We start from the raw sequence: 16852 nt of genomic DNA, 5'->3' as shown, positions 1-16852 counted from the left end.
CTTGCAGGACTGTGGGATGGAACTGAACGACGAAGACGGACATCGCTGCTACCCACTGGATGAACATTTGCTTTGTCACTCCTGTCACCTGAAACACATAGAGAACGGCACAACCCCAGCAGCTGCCTACCAGCACCATTACTAGTCAGCATGGCCAGTGTTGGGAAGACAGGACGGAAGACTTGTTACATGATCTCCCTCTCCCCACCTTCAGCTGATTTACTGTGCATGTTTTTCGCCAGTCAGCAATGTTCCTGTCAAAGGATATTAGAGATTTTTGCTGGATTCACCAAGGTTGTGTGCTTGTGGGTTTCAGCTGCATCAAACCACATTTATTTGACCAAGAATGTGGCATGTTACCTAAACAGATCGGTTTACTTTTATGTGCCTTTTTCTGCCAACTGGAGATTCCTCTGGGCTCATTTTGGAATCTTCTTCAGTGAAAGCACAATTTGCTCTCGTGCCTATGAACTCAGATCGCGCCATGCACAATTAAAAAGCCAGGGGCTGGCTTGCCTGCCTGCCTGTCTGCCAGGGACATCCCATCAGTCTACTGTTTCCTGAAAGCACATTTCATCAGGTTCCCTGAAGGACATCAAACTATTAGTACCAGCTTTTTAGACACTCTCTCTTTTTATTAATTCTTTAGAAAAAGAAAGGAAAGGGGTCTGTGCAAAGTGGCACACTCAGACCTTTCAGTTAATTCCCTGAACTCCAGTATCAAGTCAAGTAAAAGCACCAATTCTCCAAGCCCAAACCAGGCAATGCTGTCTGGCAACTGGAGGTCAACATCCCATTTCAAACAGAACAAAAAACTGGAACAAGCTAGGCTAAGCTACTGCAATGACTTGGGGCCCAGGCTTGTGTGTCAGCATGACACGTATGGGCCAGTCTGCTGTGTCAGAGTCTGAACAGTGGATCATATTTGGAAAGGAAAGGTTGAGATGCTGAAATGAGGGAAATCAACCCTCATTCTTGCTTGCAGGGCTCACTTTGGAAAAAAGCTCTCTGTACACAGACAGTTGCCTGAGTTTTCCAGTTTGTCCTCTCAGCTCAGCCCTCAGCCTGGCTATTCCTTTTCATGGTGTTTACCCAGCACAAAGCCATTTCATAGTGGTGCTTATTTAGAGCTCGAGAAGCGAACTTAAGATTGTTATGAAGGCTTTGTTACGCAGGGATTTAGAGCCCAGCTCCACAACCTGAACTCAGATGAGTATGTTGGCATAAACAGATTTGCTCCTATGAATAATAATAGCTTATCTGAGCAAGGGGTTAGAGAGTTTGGCCCTTACTTTCCATTCTGCTGAGAAAGCAGGAAGGCAAATTGTTTCTTTTCTTGACACTCCTACCCTTTATAGTCAAAACTGTTCCCCTCACACGTGTTACATGTGTGATAGGTTTGCCTGCAGTGCATGTTCTGTACCTGCCAAAGCTGTGCAGCCCCTCATGTACTGGTACTTTTGTTTAACAAAAAGTTCTTAATTTAAAGCCTCAGATACTGTTGGGGATCTTAACTACTCTTTCTTTGCGTGGAAAACCAGTTAAATCCTCAAGTATCTATGCTGAAGATGTAAATTTGGTTCTGACTGGCAAAGGATGGGATGACATTCTTGAAGATCTTTTCAGTGTGGAAACGACAGTAAATTAGCTGAGCTGTGGCATTGGGACTCCCGAAACGTGCCCATGCTGAAAACCCATTACAGTTCAACAAAACCTCTTTTCCAATAGCATGGATGTAGCTTGAACTTCACTTGATGTAGTCAGACAGCAACGTGTACCCATCTGGAGCAGCACAGGTGTCAGGTAGCAGCAAGTTGCCTGTCTCTGCCTGTGCTAGTAAATCATCTTGCCACGGCTGAAATCTGAAACTGCCCCAGCCTCAGGAGCTTGGCATGGAGTTTCATGGTGTCAGCTGACCATCCAGCCCTCTGCCCCATGCAGCTGCAAGTGCCCCTGCCTGTTTCCACTGCTCATCAGGATGGGGATGGCAGCTCGAGGCTGGAGGCTGGTCCTGCCTGGAAGCCATCCAGAGCTTTGGTGTAGCTTGGACCTGTGACACCATTTTTCCTGGGCACATGCATCCCTTCAGTGAGTGACTAAAAGCTCAAGGGAGTGCACTTTATCACTGTGAAATATATCTTCTGAGAGTTTTACCTTTGATTTTAGAGGAGGTAAAATTGACCCCAAATATGTGAGCCCTCCTAGAGCCTTACATTTAGTCTCCAAATGCTGGTTAGGAAAGGGATGGGAGCTGACACAAAACGTAAGCAGCGCTGCATCCAAGCAGGATGGATTGAGGGCAGCAACAGCCAGGGCAGATCCCAGAGTGCTCTCACACCAGTGTATCCCATCAGCCTGTGTCCTGCAGCACAGCTAGGCTGGAGCAGGGAGGGGGTGTTCAAGGTGTGACTGTGATCTTAGGACTGTCTGAAAGGACTGAGCTGGAAAATAACACCAGCTCACAATCCCTAGTAAATAATTCAGATAGTCCTGGGCCAGGTGGATGTGTGCCCTAGGCTGCTTTTGGCAGCAAGGGCAAAGAGATATCAAAGTGTTTTTTGAAGTGAGCTGGAAACACCAGCCTTGGTCATCTGTTGCTGTGTCTGAAAGACCAGCTGCTATGTAGTTCATGCTTTTGCTACCTCTCAATTTTTTAGATCAAGCCCTTGTGCACATTTTTTGGCCTTCATTTTATAAAGATCTGAAAACCAGTGGGACTGGTATTTCCTTTTTAAACTGCAGTTTAAACTTCTGTCTCACCCTTGCAGTTTTTCCCCACAATCTCAAAATAAGCAGGAGAGAAGGGGACTGGGAAAAGGACAATTTTACTTCATGGAAAGCCTTAAGCAGGCAGTTTGTGGCAAGAAGCTCTCTCTGCATCACCAGAGAGTTTGGCCTCTGCTCCCACACAGTGTCTTATTCCTGTCAGCCATCCCGTATCCCTTGGCGCTTGGGAAATGAAGGCTGCCCTACTTCCAGTTTTGAGGTCCCCTATAAATTATTAAGTGCTAACACTCTCCTTTCCTCTATTTACAAAGAGCTGGAAGTGACAGTGTGAGGCTCTTGAAAAAGGAGCCTGTGAGCTTGTGGTTTTGAAGCTAAAGCATCTACTGCACTGCCCTGCACCCCTGTGTGTACTTGCACTGCTTCTATCTCTGGGAGTTCAGATTCATTTAAGCTCAGTATCATTTCTCCCAGTCTGTGAGGGTTAGAGTAAGTCCCTGTTGATTCTCCCCAGCTAGTCCCCAGCTCTGCAGCTGCCTGACAGTGGATCTGGCACAGGGGAAGGCAGGGGCATCCTGCACAGGGGAAGCTTCTCCTCCTGACCCTCCACCGGGCATCTGTGGAGGTGCAAGCCCTCATTGCCTGCCTTCAGGCAGCTCCCCCAAAGGGAAAAATAGCTCTGGAGCTGGAGGTGTAAGGCTTTGTGTCCTCTTTTGAAGAATTTCAAAAAAACATATTAAATTCCACCTATCTCCTGGCTGATATTGCTGTTCATATGAACCTTGTTGCCTTTTAATTTATTGAGAAGCTATGAAAACATACTATGAAAAGTTAGTCTTGGTTCCTCCCCCAGCAAGTTCTTCTGATTGGTTTTAAAGTAGGGGACCTTTGGAAGTCCCATTGTGCTGTTAATGAGTAACTCTCATGCAAATAGTTATTCAAGTGAATTCCCTGAAGCCTGCTTTCAGGAATCAAAGCTTAAATGATTTTTTCATTCAGATCATGCTGTTAAATTTCTATTGCTTAGAATACAGAAACTCATTTAAATAGGGATTTTTGCATAAAAGCCAGGGGAAAGCCCCAGCTACAGAAGCAACAGACATTTTTGTGTAATTTAAAGTGTAAGAAGCACCTGTGATCAAAGCAATTTGGGAAACTGCCCTGATGTTAAAACACAGGGAACAGCAGTTTCTAACACTCTGGTAAAGGAGCATTTGAAAAGATCTGTGGCTCTTCAGTTTCTGAATTTCATTTGGGGGCTTCTAAAACATTTTCCCAGTCTTTCAAGGTTTAAATGCTTGGGTTTTTTTGATTTTTTTTTTTTTTTTGGTAGATCTTTTTACTACAAAGTGAATAGCTGCTTAGTCTGGAAATGATAGAGTTTCATCAGCAATCAGGTGTGATGTGGCAGCCTTGAAAGGGGGAAACTGGGCTTCCAAGAGCTGCCATGTGTCTGGCTGGCCATTCCAAAGAAAGGATTATCTTTTTTTTGGAAAAAGATCCCATATGAGCCTTGACCACTTGCTATGTGCTCACTTTTGGGGTGATATGTGCAGTTGTGTCTATGCACATGGATGTGTGGCAGGTGCTGCCTGTGACACACCTGCCTTTCACACCTCTCTGCCCATGGCAAGTTCTCGTAGGCACCTTTTAAGCAACTTTCTGTGCATGAATGTAATGACAAGTTGACCCAGGCTTCCTCACTGGGAAATACCCCTGGAGTCAGTACCTGCAGGCAGGGAAGGGCTATGACCAGATACACATCCCTTTCCCCCATCCTGTGAGTGCCTTTGCCACTGGGATAAGCTGGGAACGGGTTTGCATCTCTCATCGTGACACAGGATTTGTGTGCATTCGTTTTTCTTTTCCATTCCTGTGTCTTGCTGCTCGCTGGCTGCAGTGGCCCTGGATGTACTTACTGAAGCTGACTGGGCAAACATCTTCCTGTCACGAGCCCAGAGAGAGCTTGGAACTACTCACCCACCCTTTTCCTATGGAGAAGCAAAGCTTTCCTGAGCAATAAAAATCCTTACCCTGCTTTCTTCCAGGGCAGCCCAGAAGCTGGTGTGGCAGAATGCATCTGCAACCCACTCGGACACCGCAGGAAATGGGAAGATACTGTCCCCACGTGCAAATACATGGCAAAGGGTCCTGTAAAGGCAGGAATGCCCTGTGGCCCTGGTGGAGGGATGACTGGGCTGCAGCAGTTCCCAGCCCTGCTGGCACCAACCCTCCTCCCCACGCAGCAGGTCTGCGGAGCATGGCCAGACAGGGACCCAGGCACACACACACACACACACACACACACACACACACACACGCACGGGCTCTGGCTTTCTGGATCTGGAAAGCAAATCCAGAGCCTGGCTAACAATACTGAATGGTACTAGTTATTTTATGTTTCCTTCAAAGCTCAGCTCCAGGAGTGAGTGTTTTAGGATTTGTGCTGGTGTAACTAACCTTAGCCTCCTGTGAACACAGCCCTCTTTTCTTCTGTGCTGTTAAGTATTTATAAAGAATGAAGACTGGTAGCAAAACGAAGCCACTGGTCTGTTGTGATTTCAGCGATTAAAGACAGTATCTTAAGCAACACTCGGAGTCAAGTCTTTCCTAAACTTACAACGATTGTCATTGCCCAGAGTCCATAGTGGGGGGGGTGTTATGCTGTGAAATTATGGTTTCCCAACCTCCTCCTTACTCCTGTCCCCCCACCTCAGTGGGGTTCACTGGGAATTTCCGGTCCTTTGCAGGGAGCTGGTATTTGCTGCAGCTCCATGGGAGGCTGTCCTACTCTGGAATCCTGGGGAGGAGGCTCATCCAGGCGGAGGAGCTGGGGAGGGATGTACTGCGTGTGGGAGCAGGCTCTGACCCCAGTATGGGAGTCTCCTTTGCAGCAGTGGTGGGAATGGGTTCCTTAGAGGGTTTTGGGTAGTGCTCCCATGTCAGGCAGCTGCACTGTGCTCCTGCTGTCCAGATGCCTCACACCCGAAGACTGGATGTTCGCCAAGCAGCAACACAGCAGCTTGGAGCTATCAGCTAAAATGAAGCAAATAAACAGGAATAACTAATTATAGTTCCCCCTCCTTGGGGCAAGAAGCTGCCCAAACCTGGGGCATGACACCCAAAGAGCTGTCTCCGGTGGGAAACTGGCCAGGAGGTGCCTCAGTTTTGCTTCTTGCCAAACCCCAAGGCCTGCAGGGTCAGAATGGGTGGCCCGGTGAACAGCAGCTATCCCCGAGTTGGGGGGCTGCCAGGGGCAAGGAAGCCAACCCTAGGAGGTTTGGAGACCCCCACATTGGGAGCAAGAAAGTGGCAGCGGTGGGCAAGTATAAAGGGGTGGGGACTGTAGGCAGCACCCTCAGCTCGAAGTACAAGAAGAAAAATATGAGTAGGGGTGAAAAAGGAGCAGCCGAGCCAGCCAGGAGTCGAACCTAGAATCTTCTGATCCGTAGTCAGACGCGTTATCCATTGCGCCACTGGCCCTGCTCGAAAAGCGGTTGCTGCCGCCGTGCACTTCAGCACACGCACTGCTCTCGCGCTGTCTCGGCCAATGGCGGCGCCGGCGAGCGCGCCCGGCCCCGCCCCCTCTGCCATAGGCGGCGCCCCGCCCTGGGCTCTCCAGCGCGCCCGCGGAGGTTTGTCCCGAGCGGGGCTCCGTCGCTCCAGCCCAGGGACGCGTCAGTCGGGCAGGGAGGGAGCGGCCGGGTCGGAGCGGAGCCGGCGGCCGGGGACAGTCCGAGGGGACGGATGGCGACGGCGGCACCGGCGGGAACCACGGCAGCGGCGGCCTACGCCTGCCTGAAGCTGTGAGTGACCCGTTGGGACGGGGGTGACGCGGCTCTGGCACCTGCCGAAGAGGAGGGAAAGGGAAGGGAGGAGCCGCCGGTGGAACGACGGTCGCTCGTCCCTTGCCGTCCCCTGCTGTCCCCTGCCCTCCCCTGGCCCGTCCTCTGCCCTTTCTGCCTGTCTTAGCTCCCTCGCTCCCCCGGGTGACCGCGAAGGGCTTGGCCTGAGGTGGCGGCTGCGTGCGGGAGGAGGGGAAGGAGGAGGGAGGACTTTGGCCGCCGACACGGGTCCCCTGTCGCCGTCCATCCGACAGCGCTGCGGGCGGGCGGCTCCCGTGTCTGTTTCGCTGCCCTCCGCGTGTCCAGGAGGTCAATGCCTGCGGGGCTTCCCTCGGCGTGAGGAACCAGGGCTGCCTGCTGGTTGTGGAGGCTTCCTCTGTGGAGCCATTCCAAACCCACCTGGACGCGTTCCCGTGTCACCTGCTCTGGGTGACCCTCCCTTGGCAGGGGTGTTAGACCAGGTGATCTCCGGAGATCCTTTCCAACCCTAACAATTCTGTGATTCTGCCTTCGTGCTGCTAGGCGGCCGCTGTAGGGGCTGGGGCACTGGTGTAAGGCTGTGAGCGTGCAGCGCCGCTTGCCAGCAGAACGTTCCCTAGGCGTGCTTGTCCATCGGCCTCTCGTGACACAAATGGGCTTTTTTTTTTTTTTGTGGTGTGTGATGGTTTTGATGCCAGTTGATGACTGAGCTTTGAGGGCTTTGAACTTTCGGGTCTCTCCTGTGCAGTGCCGGCTGTGACTTTTCCAGATAAATTATTCTAACTACTAACAGTGTAATTTTATTATTAAAACTTTTTCTTTTATTTTTAGGGGAAACTGTAACCCTTTGAACATGTGTGTATGCCACATGTTTGTTTGCTGCCTTTAATACAGCAGCAGAAGTTGCATAACCGAAAGCAGTGCAAAATGAAACTGCAAGAGGCATCTCCATTATAAATCCTCACACCAACCAGTTCAGACTCCCAAGGATATTGCTCTGAGCATGAGACTCTTCATGGCTGTCTGAAGGCAAAAGTGAAGTGTCTTTGTGTGTCCTAAAGGCATTCCCAGGCTTTTGACCTCTAAAGAGCAGCTGGAAACTCCATAATTGAGTTACTGATGCCATTTTCAGGCAGCAGCATCAGAAAGTGACTCTTAAGCCTGATTTAACTGTACTTTATGCTCTGTTAAATTTCATTTGACAGTCATCTTTTGGATTCAGAGCAAATAGATCTTTTGGAGGTCTGTATAAACAGTTTGCCATAGTGCTGTTATGTGTTTCAAAGTCACCGGGCTTCTTATTTTTGTTAGGTTATTATGTGAGGGTACACCAACCCTGGAGGTAATTGAGTATTGCTGAAGAGTACGATCATCAATGTTGGCTGAAGGACTTTACTTGGCAGAAAGTTGTGGGGTTGTTTTGTTTTGTTTTTTGTGGTTTTTTTGTGGTTTTTTTCCTTCTTGTCAACTTAGCAGTATTTGTCTTTCTTGAAGCTAATCTTGTGATCTTTTTGGCTGCAGAGGAGCAAAGGTGAGCTGTGTGAGAAGCAGTTGTGTGACTTACAGTGCAGAGTAGTTCTTACTGAGAAATTTTTCAAGTAAAAGCACTTTTCTGGATACAGGATAGTAAAGAATTCTCTCATTCAAAGTTTAATCTTGGCTAAAAGTACGCTTTGATCTTTTTAGAACAAGGCTGTCTCAGATGTAGTTTAACATGAGTTTTTTCATAAACATAAAAACAGAATTGTTTTATGTTCTGAAAAATGAGCTTATTTTCTTTTTGTGTCACACCAAGTTGTGATAATGGCTGCAGCCTTTCCACCAAGCAATTGAAGGTACAGGGCCATAACTTGGATGATGACTCAAACCTACCAGATTGTCAAGGTCAAAGGAGAACTTTCTCATGAAAAATCCAGGCTAGACTTCAATTTGGGGGTTTAGTGGTGGCAGTGTTTGGGTGTGGGTTTTTAACTGGTTACTCACTCTCAAGATGATAAGGTCAGATTCTGCAACTGTACCTCTTCTGGGTAGTCCGCTGGCCCTATACAGAGCTTCCCTGATTGCGATGCTCTGCAGGGTCTGTGTACATCCAGACACAGGTTCTAGCTCTCAGCACAAACCTCTTGTATTCTCCACCTTATCAAAAGTAATGGTTCACGCCCTTTGTGCTTTGACCAGGGTCATCAGTCAAGTTCAGGTGGTAACAGTAGAAGTGCTGATGTCTGCCATTTGTGCTGCTTATGGAACTTACTGAGTGACACCAACAATTATTGGGAAAGCTATGAATCTGACAACTGTTATCCATAGTTATCACCTCTGTCACTGCTATATTTAATTAACTTCTTCTGATAGCCTCAGGAGTTGCCAGTCCAGTTAACATATAAAAACTGATTGTTGAAGGTGTCTGCAGAATAGAGAAAATTCTGACTCTTGTTTTGTCTCAGTTAAAATAACTTTAATGACTTTTAAAATTTGTGCTTGGTTGAAGACTTATATTGCTGATAGCCTTCTCAGTGTCCTGTGGGTCTGTGACACTAGCTGTGTTTCAGACTTAACTCCTCCTGCCCATAGTTATGTTGCCTCACATGCTTTGTGAAAGTATTTATCAGTCTTTGGTAGCTACTGCACTTGAACACAGTGCCCTTCCACTCGTGTTTGTGTTTGCAGGGAGGTTTAAAAGGGCATTTTAGTTTGAATAACACTTCCAGAAAGAACAACTACAAATCCCTTTCTTCCTGCTCCATCTAAGTGGCTGTCGTGGTAAAGCTCTGTGATGTTGCCTGAGCAGGACATTAGCTTTTGCAGTAAATTATTTTCATCTAGAGTGAAACTTCACAGGAAATAGACATTATTAGTAGCTAGGCCTTTAATACATGCCTTTTCTGTTTTGTTTTTAAATGGAATTTCCATTAGTATTCTAAATCCTGGGATTTTTCTCCCTGCAACAACTACTGCAGTATGGGATATGTATGGGTTCCAATTCTTTGAGCTGTTTCTGCTCAAGGAGTAATATTTATGGGAGACATATAATTAGCACACCTGCTCACCTAGAAAATCTGGAATCTCTGGAGTGCTGAAACCACTGGTGTGTTAGCTCTGTTACTTAACATACTGTTGGGACTCTGCATAAACTAACATCTTTCCTGTATCTCACTGCAGAGCAGCTTGCTGTGCTCAACATCCCAAGTGCACCCCTGTGCAGTATAGGGTGTGCTTTTGGCTTGCTTTATTACAGTATTCAGAGGCTGACATCAAAGAGTTCCCTGCATTAGAGCAATGTTAAGTATTTATGGTGAAATAATCAATTACTGAAGTAAGGGTTTGGCTGTTGAAGCCTTAGAAGGCTAAGTAATATTGAGTGAAGTACTATCTTTAGTGGCCATTAGAGCATGCTGGGTCCTCTTTCATGCTGTATCTGAACACAGGAATATTCCTATGTGTAAGATCAATCTAATTAAAATGTGGGATGCAACTGTGCATCATCTGTATGATACACAATGCTTCTTTATAACATAACTAAGGAAGTGAAACTTCACAACAAATACACAAAAGAAATACTATCTCACTTTACTGTAAATGAGTCTGACTTTGCACTTGGTGTAAGCAAGCAGAGGTTTGCTCTTTTTTTTGGCGTTTTTTAATGTTTCTGTTATGCTGGGAATCAATACTTTTTCCCTGCAACTTTGAATTGTAGGAATGAAATCTACTGAGTTGCTTTATCTCTTGGCTTTAATCAATACAGTTTCAGTTGTAGAAGATTATCAAAATGAAATCCAAGTCACGTTTAGTAATATTTGAAATGGGAATTTGGTGATTGCAGTTCTTCAGTACTTCTTCTCTTGAGTAATGTGAGTTATACTAAAAATGTAAAATATTTGCTCTTATCGCTTTCTTTGTTCTTTAGCAATATTGAGAAATAGTGCATTATAATGATGGTCTGTTTTAGTTAAAAAAAAAAAGAAATAGAAGAATTCCAATTTTGTGAAGATTTCACATAGTATTAAGTTGTAAGGGAAGCAAGATGATGATGAAGCAAGGTGGTGAGAGCTCTTGATATCCTGTGTGGTTCTAGACAGCAGTGACAATGTAGCTGAGGAGAAGGCAGGCTCCACTTTCAAATGTGAAGTTTATACAAAACCAGAATGTGGCTGGGTGAATGAAAACCAGTTCTAAACGTAGCTACAGACACTATGGGCTTCTATAAGACACTGCTTTCCTGATTGTTATTTTTGTTATAATGGCACTTGGACTTTCATCTGTCCTTATATCATAAAAAGAATGGAATGAATCTGCAATTTCTAGTTGTGAATGATCCTTTCTTCACCATTTAATATCTCCCTGTCAGATGAGTGAAATTAGCATGTGTGCTATCTGTCTAAGCTTATGATAGACATACAAGTTTGCTGGTGAGTACAGTTTGGAGATGAACCTATTCTTGCATGCAATGTTCATCAGCTTCCTTTCTGAAAGACAAGTGAGAGGCAATCATCTTGAGTATAGCAATTTAATGCTAGAAAAGGTCATCTAAGTGTGAATGAGACTACTAGCCTAGTTCTGGTAATTAGTAAAGTTGTAAATCAGCACTTGGGCTGGAACTGCTTTGAGTCTTGGCCTCTTCCTCAACTATATTTATTTGAGGAAATATTGAACTTCTTGCACAAATGAAGCAAGGACTAAGTGAATCATCTTTCTGTTGAAAATTCTGTAGAGCACTAATTATCCCACTTCTTCTGAAGCACAAATTTAGCATCTTGCAGGGCCTTAGGCTTTCCAGTTTGTATTGCACAGCTGCATTTAAGGCAGTTTCTAAAGGTGATCCTGGCAGTGTTGTATTTGTTCAAGTTCTGTCAACTTTGCAGGTTGTTAACTTCATTTCCTTTTACCCCTGTTTCCCCCCTCTCTCAAGAATCAAAAACATTTCTGTTTCAGACTGCTGCAAGCTGCGGAAGCCTTTTTGGTCCATTGAGCTGAAAACAGGGATGACTTGCCTTACATTTTCTGACAGTTTTGTCACCAAATTTGGACCTGGAGAGGACCATGGGAAGGAGGACTTTGAATAAATGTGAAGCATAAATTTCTAGCTTTGCTTAAACTATAGACACTGTGTAAGAGGAAACAATGATAAAATTGTTAAAAGGGCAATGGTAGTGGCAGGAGATAATGTGGTCTAGGATTTGAGAGAGAAATGCTGTGATCTGATCTAGCAAAGCAGGGCATATGACACACTTTGAGAGACCAAACATCATTTGCAGCAGCAGCTCTAATTCTCTCTGTTTTCTTTCCAGTTTGGGGGATATTGAGATAAAAGACTTCTTGTTCTTCGGGGAGAAACTGTTTTTCTTGCATGTGGTAAAGAAAACATTTGTTTATATGACAATTCTTTGAGATTTGTAAGCTTTTTCTGTGTTGGTTAAAAACAGGCTTTAACTAATATGCATGTGAATCTCTGTTCTGAGAGTGTAGTAGTGTCATGGCCGTGTTGTACTTTATAATGTAAGGAGCAGCTTTTAAAAATACTGATCATGGATGGAAATGCTTTCTGTGTGTCAGTATAGATGTCTTGTCCGTGTTGTGCTCATCATACAGACATAGTTCTCAACACTTTATGACCTGATAAGTTAATGTATTTTTTCAACTTACTTTGACATACTCAGATGAGTAAGAGTCCATAAACACCTGTGTTGATGGCACAACAGGTCCAATATTAAACTTTGTAGAGTCTCTTCCCAGTTGTTGTTTTAACTGGAATCTTGTGTGTCAGCCGTCATCCCAGAGAAAGATGAATGTTGAGCTAAACCAATTGAAAATAAGCTGCAGCTTTCTCTTGTGGAAAAAGTCTCTCCTGCTGCCTCCTGCCAGTTAGCAGTAGGTTTCTGACTGCATCTTAAATAGTATATCCGCTTTTATTTTTAGATTCTTTAACAAAGTGAGAGTTTGTAGATGTCTTTAAGCTTGTCTTGCCCCTCTTCTATCTGTGTACGCTTGTTTGCTTTTTGCCATAGAAACAGCTCCTGTTATTGCTGTGAAACTCCCCTAAAGAGCTGGGGATGCACTTCATCAAAAACAAAAGCAATGGAAGCAAAATAGGTGTTTTAAGGCTTTAGTGTTCAGTGAACTGCATGTCTGTATTTCTTACTCTGGTGTTTTTATTTTCAAAGATTAAGTGTTTAATACATGTACGTGAAAGATTTAAGGATGCTGATTTACAAAGGAAACACTGTAGATATGTTTCCCATTTTAGGACCCATAGACTATAATGAAGTTAAATTATCTGATGAACAGTTAACTATTAGTTGCTTTACAGGTGGTTGTATTATGTTGTTTGGTGGATTTTTTCAGTTCAGTATTTGCTCTTCTCTGGCTGTCCTCTAATTTCACAGTTAGGTTGTGGAATCACCATCCTTTGAGAGTCAAAACACACCCTGAGAAACAGGCTTTAACTTAGAAGTTGAATAAACTTTGAAGTTGGTCCTGCTTTAAGTGGGTAGAAAGTGGGGGCTTCATGACCTCTTTTTAAGGACTCTGGTGAGTTGATCCTGGGTGCACACTGGAGTGGCTCTGTCATTCCCTCCTCACCTGGATAGGGGATAGAAAATAAAAGGAACAACTGGTCATTCAAGATAAAGGCAGGGAGTGATTACTCAGGAATTACAGTCATTGGCAGAACAGAGTCAACTTGGGGAAGTTAGTTTAATTTAGTAACAATCAAATCGGGATAGGATAATGAGAAATAAGTCAAATCTTAACACTTTCCCCTCACACCTCCCTTCTTCCCCATCTCAACTCCACTCCTAATTTTATCTACTGCCTCTGTCTCACCCAGCAGCACAGGGAGACTGGGAATGGGGTTTGTGGTCAGTTCATCATTCTTGGTCTCTGTTGCTGCTTCCTCAATGGAAGGACTCCTTTCCCTGCTGCAGCATAGGATCCCTCTCCAAGAGACAATTCTCCACAAGCCTGTCCACAGTGAGTCCTTCCCACAGATTGCAGTTCTTTGTGATCTGTTCTTAGCATGGGTCTCTTCACAGAGTGCAGTCCTTCAGGAACAGGCAGTTCCAGCATGGTTTTCCCCCAGGGTCATAAGTCCTGCCAGGAGCTTGTTCCAGTGCAGGCTTCCCATGGGGTTACAGAATCACAGAGTATTCTGTGTTAGAAGGGACCCACAAGGTTCATCAAGTTCAGCTGTTAAGTGAATGGCCTGTATGAGGATCAAACCTACACCCTTGGTGTTATGAGCACCCTGTTCTAACCAGCATCACCCTGCTGTGTTGTGGCCCTTCAAGGGCTGCAGGTGGATATCTGCTCTGCCATGGACCTCCACAGGCTGCAGAGGGACAGCTTTGCCTCACTGCTCTTTATGCAGGGGAATCTCTGCTCCTGGAGCACCTGCTGCCCCTCATTCTGCGGTGGCCTTGGTGTCTGCAGGGGAGTTTCTGTAACACATTCTCACTCCTCTCCTCTGCTGCAGTTGGTGTTGTGCTGAGTGTTTTCCCCTTCTTAAATGTGTTATCCCAGAGGTGCTGCCACCATCACTGATGGGTTGGCGTTGGCCAGCACTGGGTCTGTCTTGGAGCTGGCTGGGATTGGCTCTGTCAGACACAGGAATCTTCCAGCAGCTTCTCACAGGAGCCAGTTCTGTAGCCCCCCCACTCCCTGCTACCAAAACCTGGCCATCAGACTTCTCTGATCTAAATTAGGATTCTAATTCAGCTTTCTGAAGGATAAAAAAAAAAAAAAAAAAAAGATGCCTGGAAATGCAAGATCTATTTAGGGAGAAGGAGCCTAAAAATACCTACCCTGTTACCAGAACAAAAATTTTAAAACTCTGACCCCATGTCTTGTCAAGCCTTACACTGGGAAAAATCACTATAAGAGTCAAGAACAATAGTTAAGAGTGTTTGGGATGTTTTGTTTGTTTGCTGTACATTTCCTGTGTACAGCTGCAAGTTACTTCTGCATAACCTTACTATCAATGCACAGTATAACATGTCTGGCTTCTTGCAAATATCACAATAGGTGTATTTTTAAGGAACACTTCTAAAAACTGTTTATGACCAGCATTGAGTTTTGTGCTGGTTTTGAGGGGAAGGAAGGGAAAGATGGCAATGAAGTCTGAACAGGAAGTCAGTGTGTGACTTGTCTCTCAAGTGGGGGGATACATGTTAATGCTGTGTGTGTTACGTAGATGTGGCTAACGCATCTGGGAAATGGTGGTGTTGAGATGCCTGCTTCAATAAATTAGTGTGCCACTTGAACTTTTCCATTTCTGCAGTGTTTTTTCCAGTAGATTCTTGCAATATTTACAACACTAATGTGTTGTAAACATGTTGTAAACACATGTGTGTTTATCATTTCGTACATTACATTTATGTTTAATAGACTTGCATTAGGGATGTGGTCTGATCTGTTAGGAAGTTTTCGGTTTAAAAACTTCTGATTTTGTGTTGGGTTTTGGCTTATCAGATATAGCTCAAGCTTACAGGAATTAGAGTAAACCACTATGTACACAAATTCACTTTCATGTCTTTACCTTATGGTAATAAAAAAGGATTAAGATTGTTAAGCAAGCCATGAATTTTGCAATAACTGATGAGCTGGACTTGCCTTTTTAATTATTTTTTTTTGCATGCTGTCAACATCAGTGGCTGTTGGAAACAATCCTGTGAGAATTTTGTTATTTTGCAGCTGAAATAAGGTGTAAAATTGATTGTTCTGTCTTCAGGTGGTGAAGAATAAACAAACCCAAAGTAAGTTTTTGAAACTAATTCTGTTTTCCTCTCTATTCCCTTAAAGGCATATAACACCAGAGAAGTTCTATGTGGAGGCCTGTGATGATGGAGCAGATGATGTGCTTGGTATTGACAGAGTCTCCACAGAAGTCACTCTTACAGGTGACTCTCCTCACCAGTATTTCTCAATACAGTCTTCTCTGTCCTTTTTTTCTGTTTTGCTCTAGGAGTCCAAGAAGATCTTCAGAACCATCCTGAAATGATAATGACATAATTGTTTGGGGTTTTTTTAGTTACAGTTTAAAACAATGCTTTGTCTGTTCTGCAGAGCTTTGTTTCAAATGCCTTTTGGCTGTGAGTTTGATGCTGTGGCTTACCAGGCTGACAGTGCTTGCCTGTTTTTTGGTAAGACTGTCCATCACAATAGGGAAAGCTGACTCATCTAGGCTAGTTGGGGTTGGTGCTAGAAGTTGAAGATCAAACAGGGAAAGGATTGAACACTGGGGTTCTGCAGCTTTTCCAAATTGCCCCAGTGCTGTCTTTTATATAAAACTGAAACCTGACTTTTCATAAAGCCTCCAGAAACAGCTACAGTAAAAAAAAAACTTACTGTAAATTTTCATTGGGTGTTGTAAATCCAGATTCAAATGTTGGTGGGAATAGTCTTAAGTGTGTTGATGTCTTGAAAATTTTCATTACATTTTTTAAAGAATATGAAACAACTTTGATTAAATAACAGTAAGATGAGTGGGAGTGGGCAGTGGGAGACTTCCTTTTTGATACTTTAGGAGTTTGGTTCCACTGTATTAGTGATCTCCAAACAGACAGATATACTACAGTAAGAGTAATATTAAAGCAGTCATTTTCTCTCTTTTATTAGGCTTCTTGTATACTTCATGTATGAGCAGTGTGCCCATCCTACTAATACTTTTGGTATTGTAGTATATTATTTTAATTTCTCCTTCAAAACTCTAAAGACAGTTATCCCAAGTCTTTTGTTAGTCTATATCTCTCTCACTACTGGTGTTTTATCAGATGAACCTGCAAGGTGTTTAAAGCAGAGGAAGATTCAAAGATTACCTTTCTCAGTTTTCTGAGTTCTGGGAAAATGCCTCATTCTGGGGGATGTTTTGGGAGTTTTTAGATTTAATATATCTTTTTTTGTTTTAGAAGTGTGGGTAAATGAAATTTACACATGCTAAGACTTTTAATTGCTATTTGGGTACTTTATGGATCTCTTGGTATGTTGTGTGGAATACTGTGTATTCCCTTGCCACATCTATGCTGTTGTTGGTAGTTTTGCAGAAATAGCCTAGGTCTTCTGAAACAGAAATAGACCAAAGCTCAGAAGAAGCAAACAGACCTGAAAGGCACAAGCACTTATGGTTTGGTTGTCCTTTATGTCTTGTTGGCTTCAAAGCAAAGCTTCTGGAAGTTGGATGGACAATACATTATTGAGGAGTCTACTTGCTATACTATCATGTAAATAAGCTTGAATTTATTCAGTTGAATGACTACTTTGATTGAACATGAAAAATTGGTTAGAAAGTGGGTTAGAATCCCAGATCCTCCTCC

General features: G+C 44.2%; 2 protein-coding genes and 1 non-coding gene across 3 annotated transcripts in view; 2 read left to right on the top strand and 1 right to left on the bottom strand.

Moving 5' to 3' along the window:
- The window catches only part of LIMD1 (LIM domain containing 1), a 33398-nt gene extending 28082 nt beyond the window's left edge, over nucleotides 1–5316 (top strand). Inside the window, exon 8 of the mRNA XM_005519164.3 lies at nucleotides 8–5316. Coding sequence (XP_005519221.2) covers nucleotides 8–145 — 138 coding nt within the window. The 3' untranslated portion in view covers nucleotides 146–5316. The remainder of the gene's footprint in view (nucleotides 1–7) is intronic.
- An 818-nt stretch (nucleotides 5317–6134) lies between these two features.
- On the bottom strand, nucleotides 6135–6207 carry TRNAR-ACG (transfer RNA arginine (anticodon ACG)). The gene has a single exon. It is a non-coding gene; the product is annotated as a tRNA-Arg (tRNA).
- Nucleotides 6208–6378: 171 nt separating this feature from the next.
- Nucleotides 6379–16852, top strand: part of SACM1L (SAC1 like phosphatidylinositide phosphatase) — a 29544-nt gene continuing 19070 nt past the window's right edge. Inside the window, exons 1-2 of the mRNA XM_005519043.3 lie at nucleotides 6379–6530; nucleotides 15342–15439. Of these exons, the coding sequence (XP_005519100.1) occupies nucleotides 6472–6530; nucleotides 15342–15439 (157 nt within the window). The 5' untranslated portion in view covers nucleotides 6379–6471. The remainder of the gene's footprint in view (nucleotides 6531–15341; nucleotides 15440–16852) is intronic.

This window comes from Pseudopodoces humilis, chromosome 1 (assembly GCF_049639895.1).
Source record: "Pseudopodoces humilis isolate 2021_Gansu_Grassland_sample_001 chromosome 1, ASM4963989v1, whole genome shotgun sequence".
Classification (NCBI taxonomy): domain Eukaryota; kingdom Metazoa; phylum Chordata; class Aves; order Passeriformes; family Paridae; genus Pseudopodoces; species Pseudopodoces humilis.
Note: the sequence above shows the minus strand (reverse complement) of the source record. Positions and strands in the feature narration are given on the sequence as shown.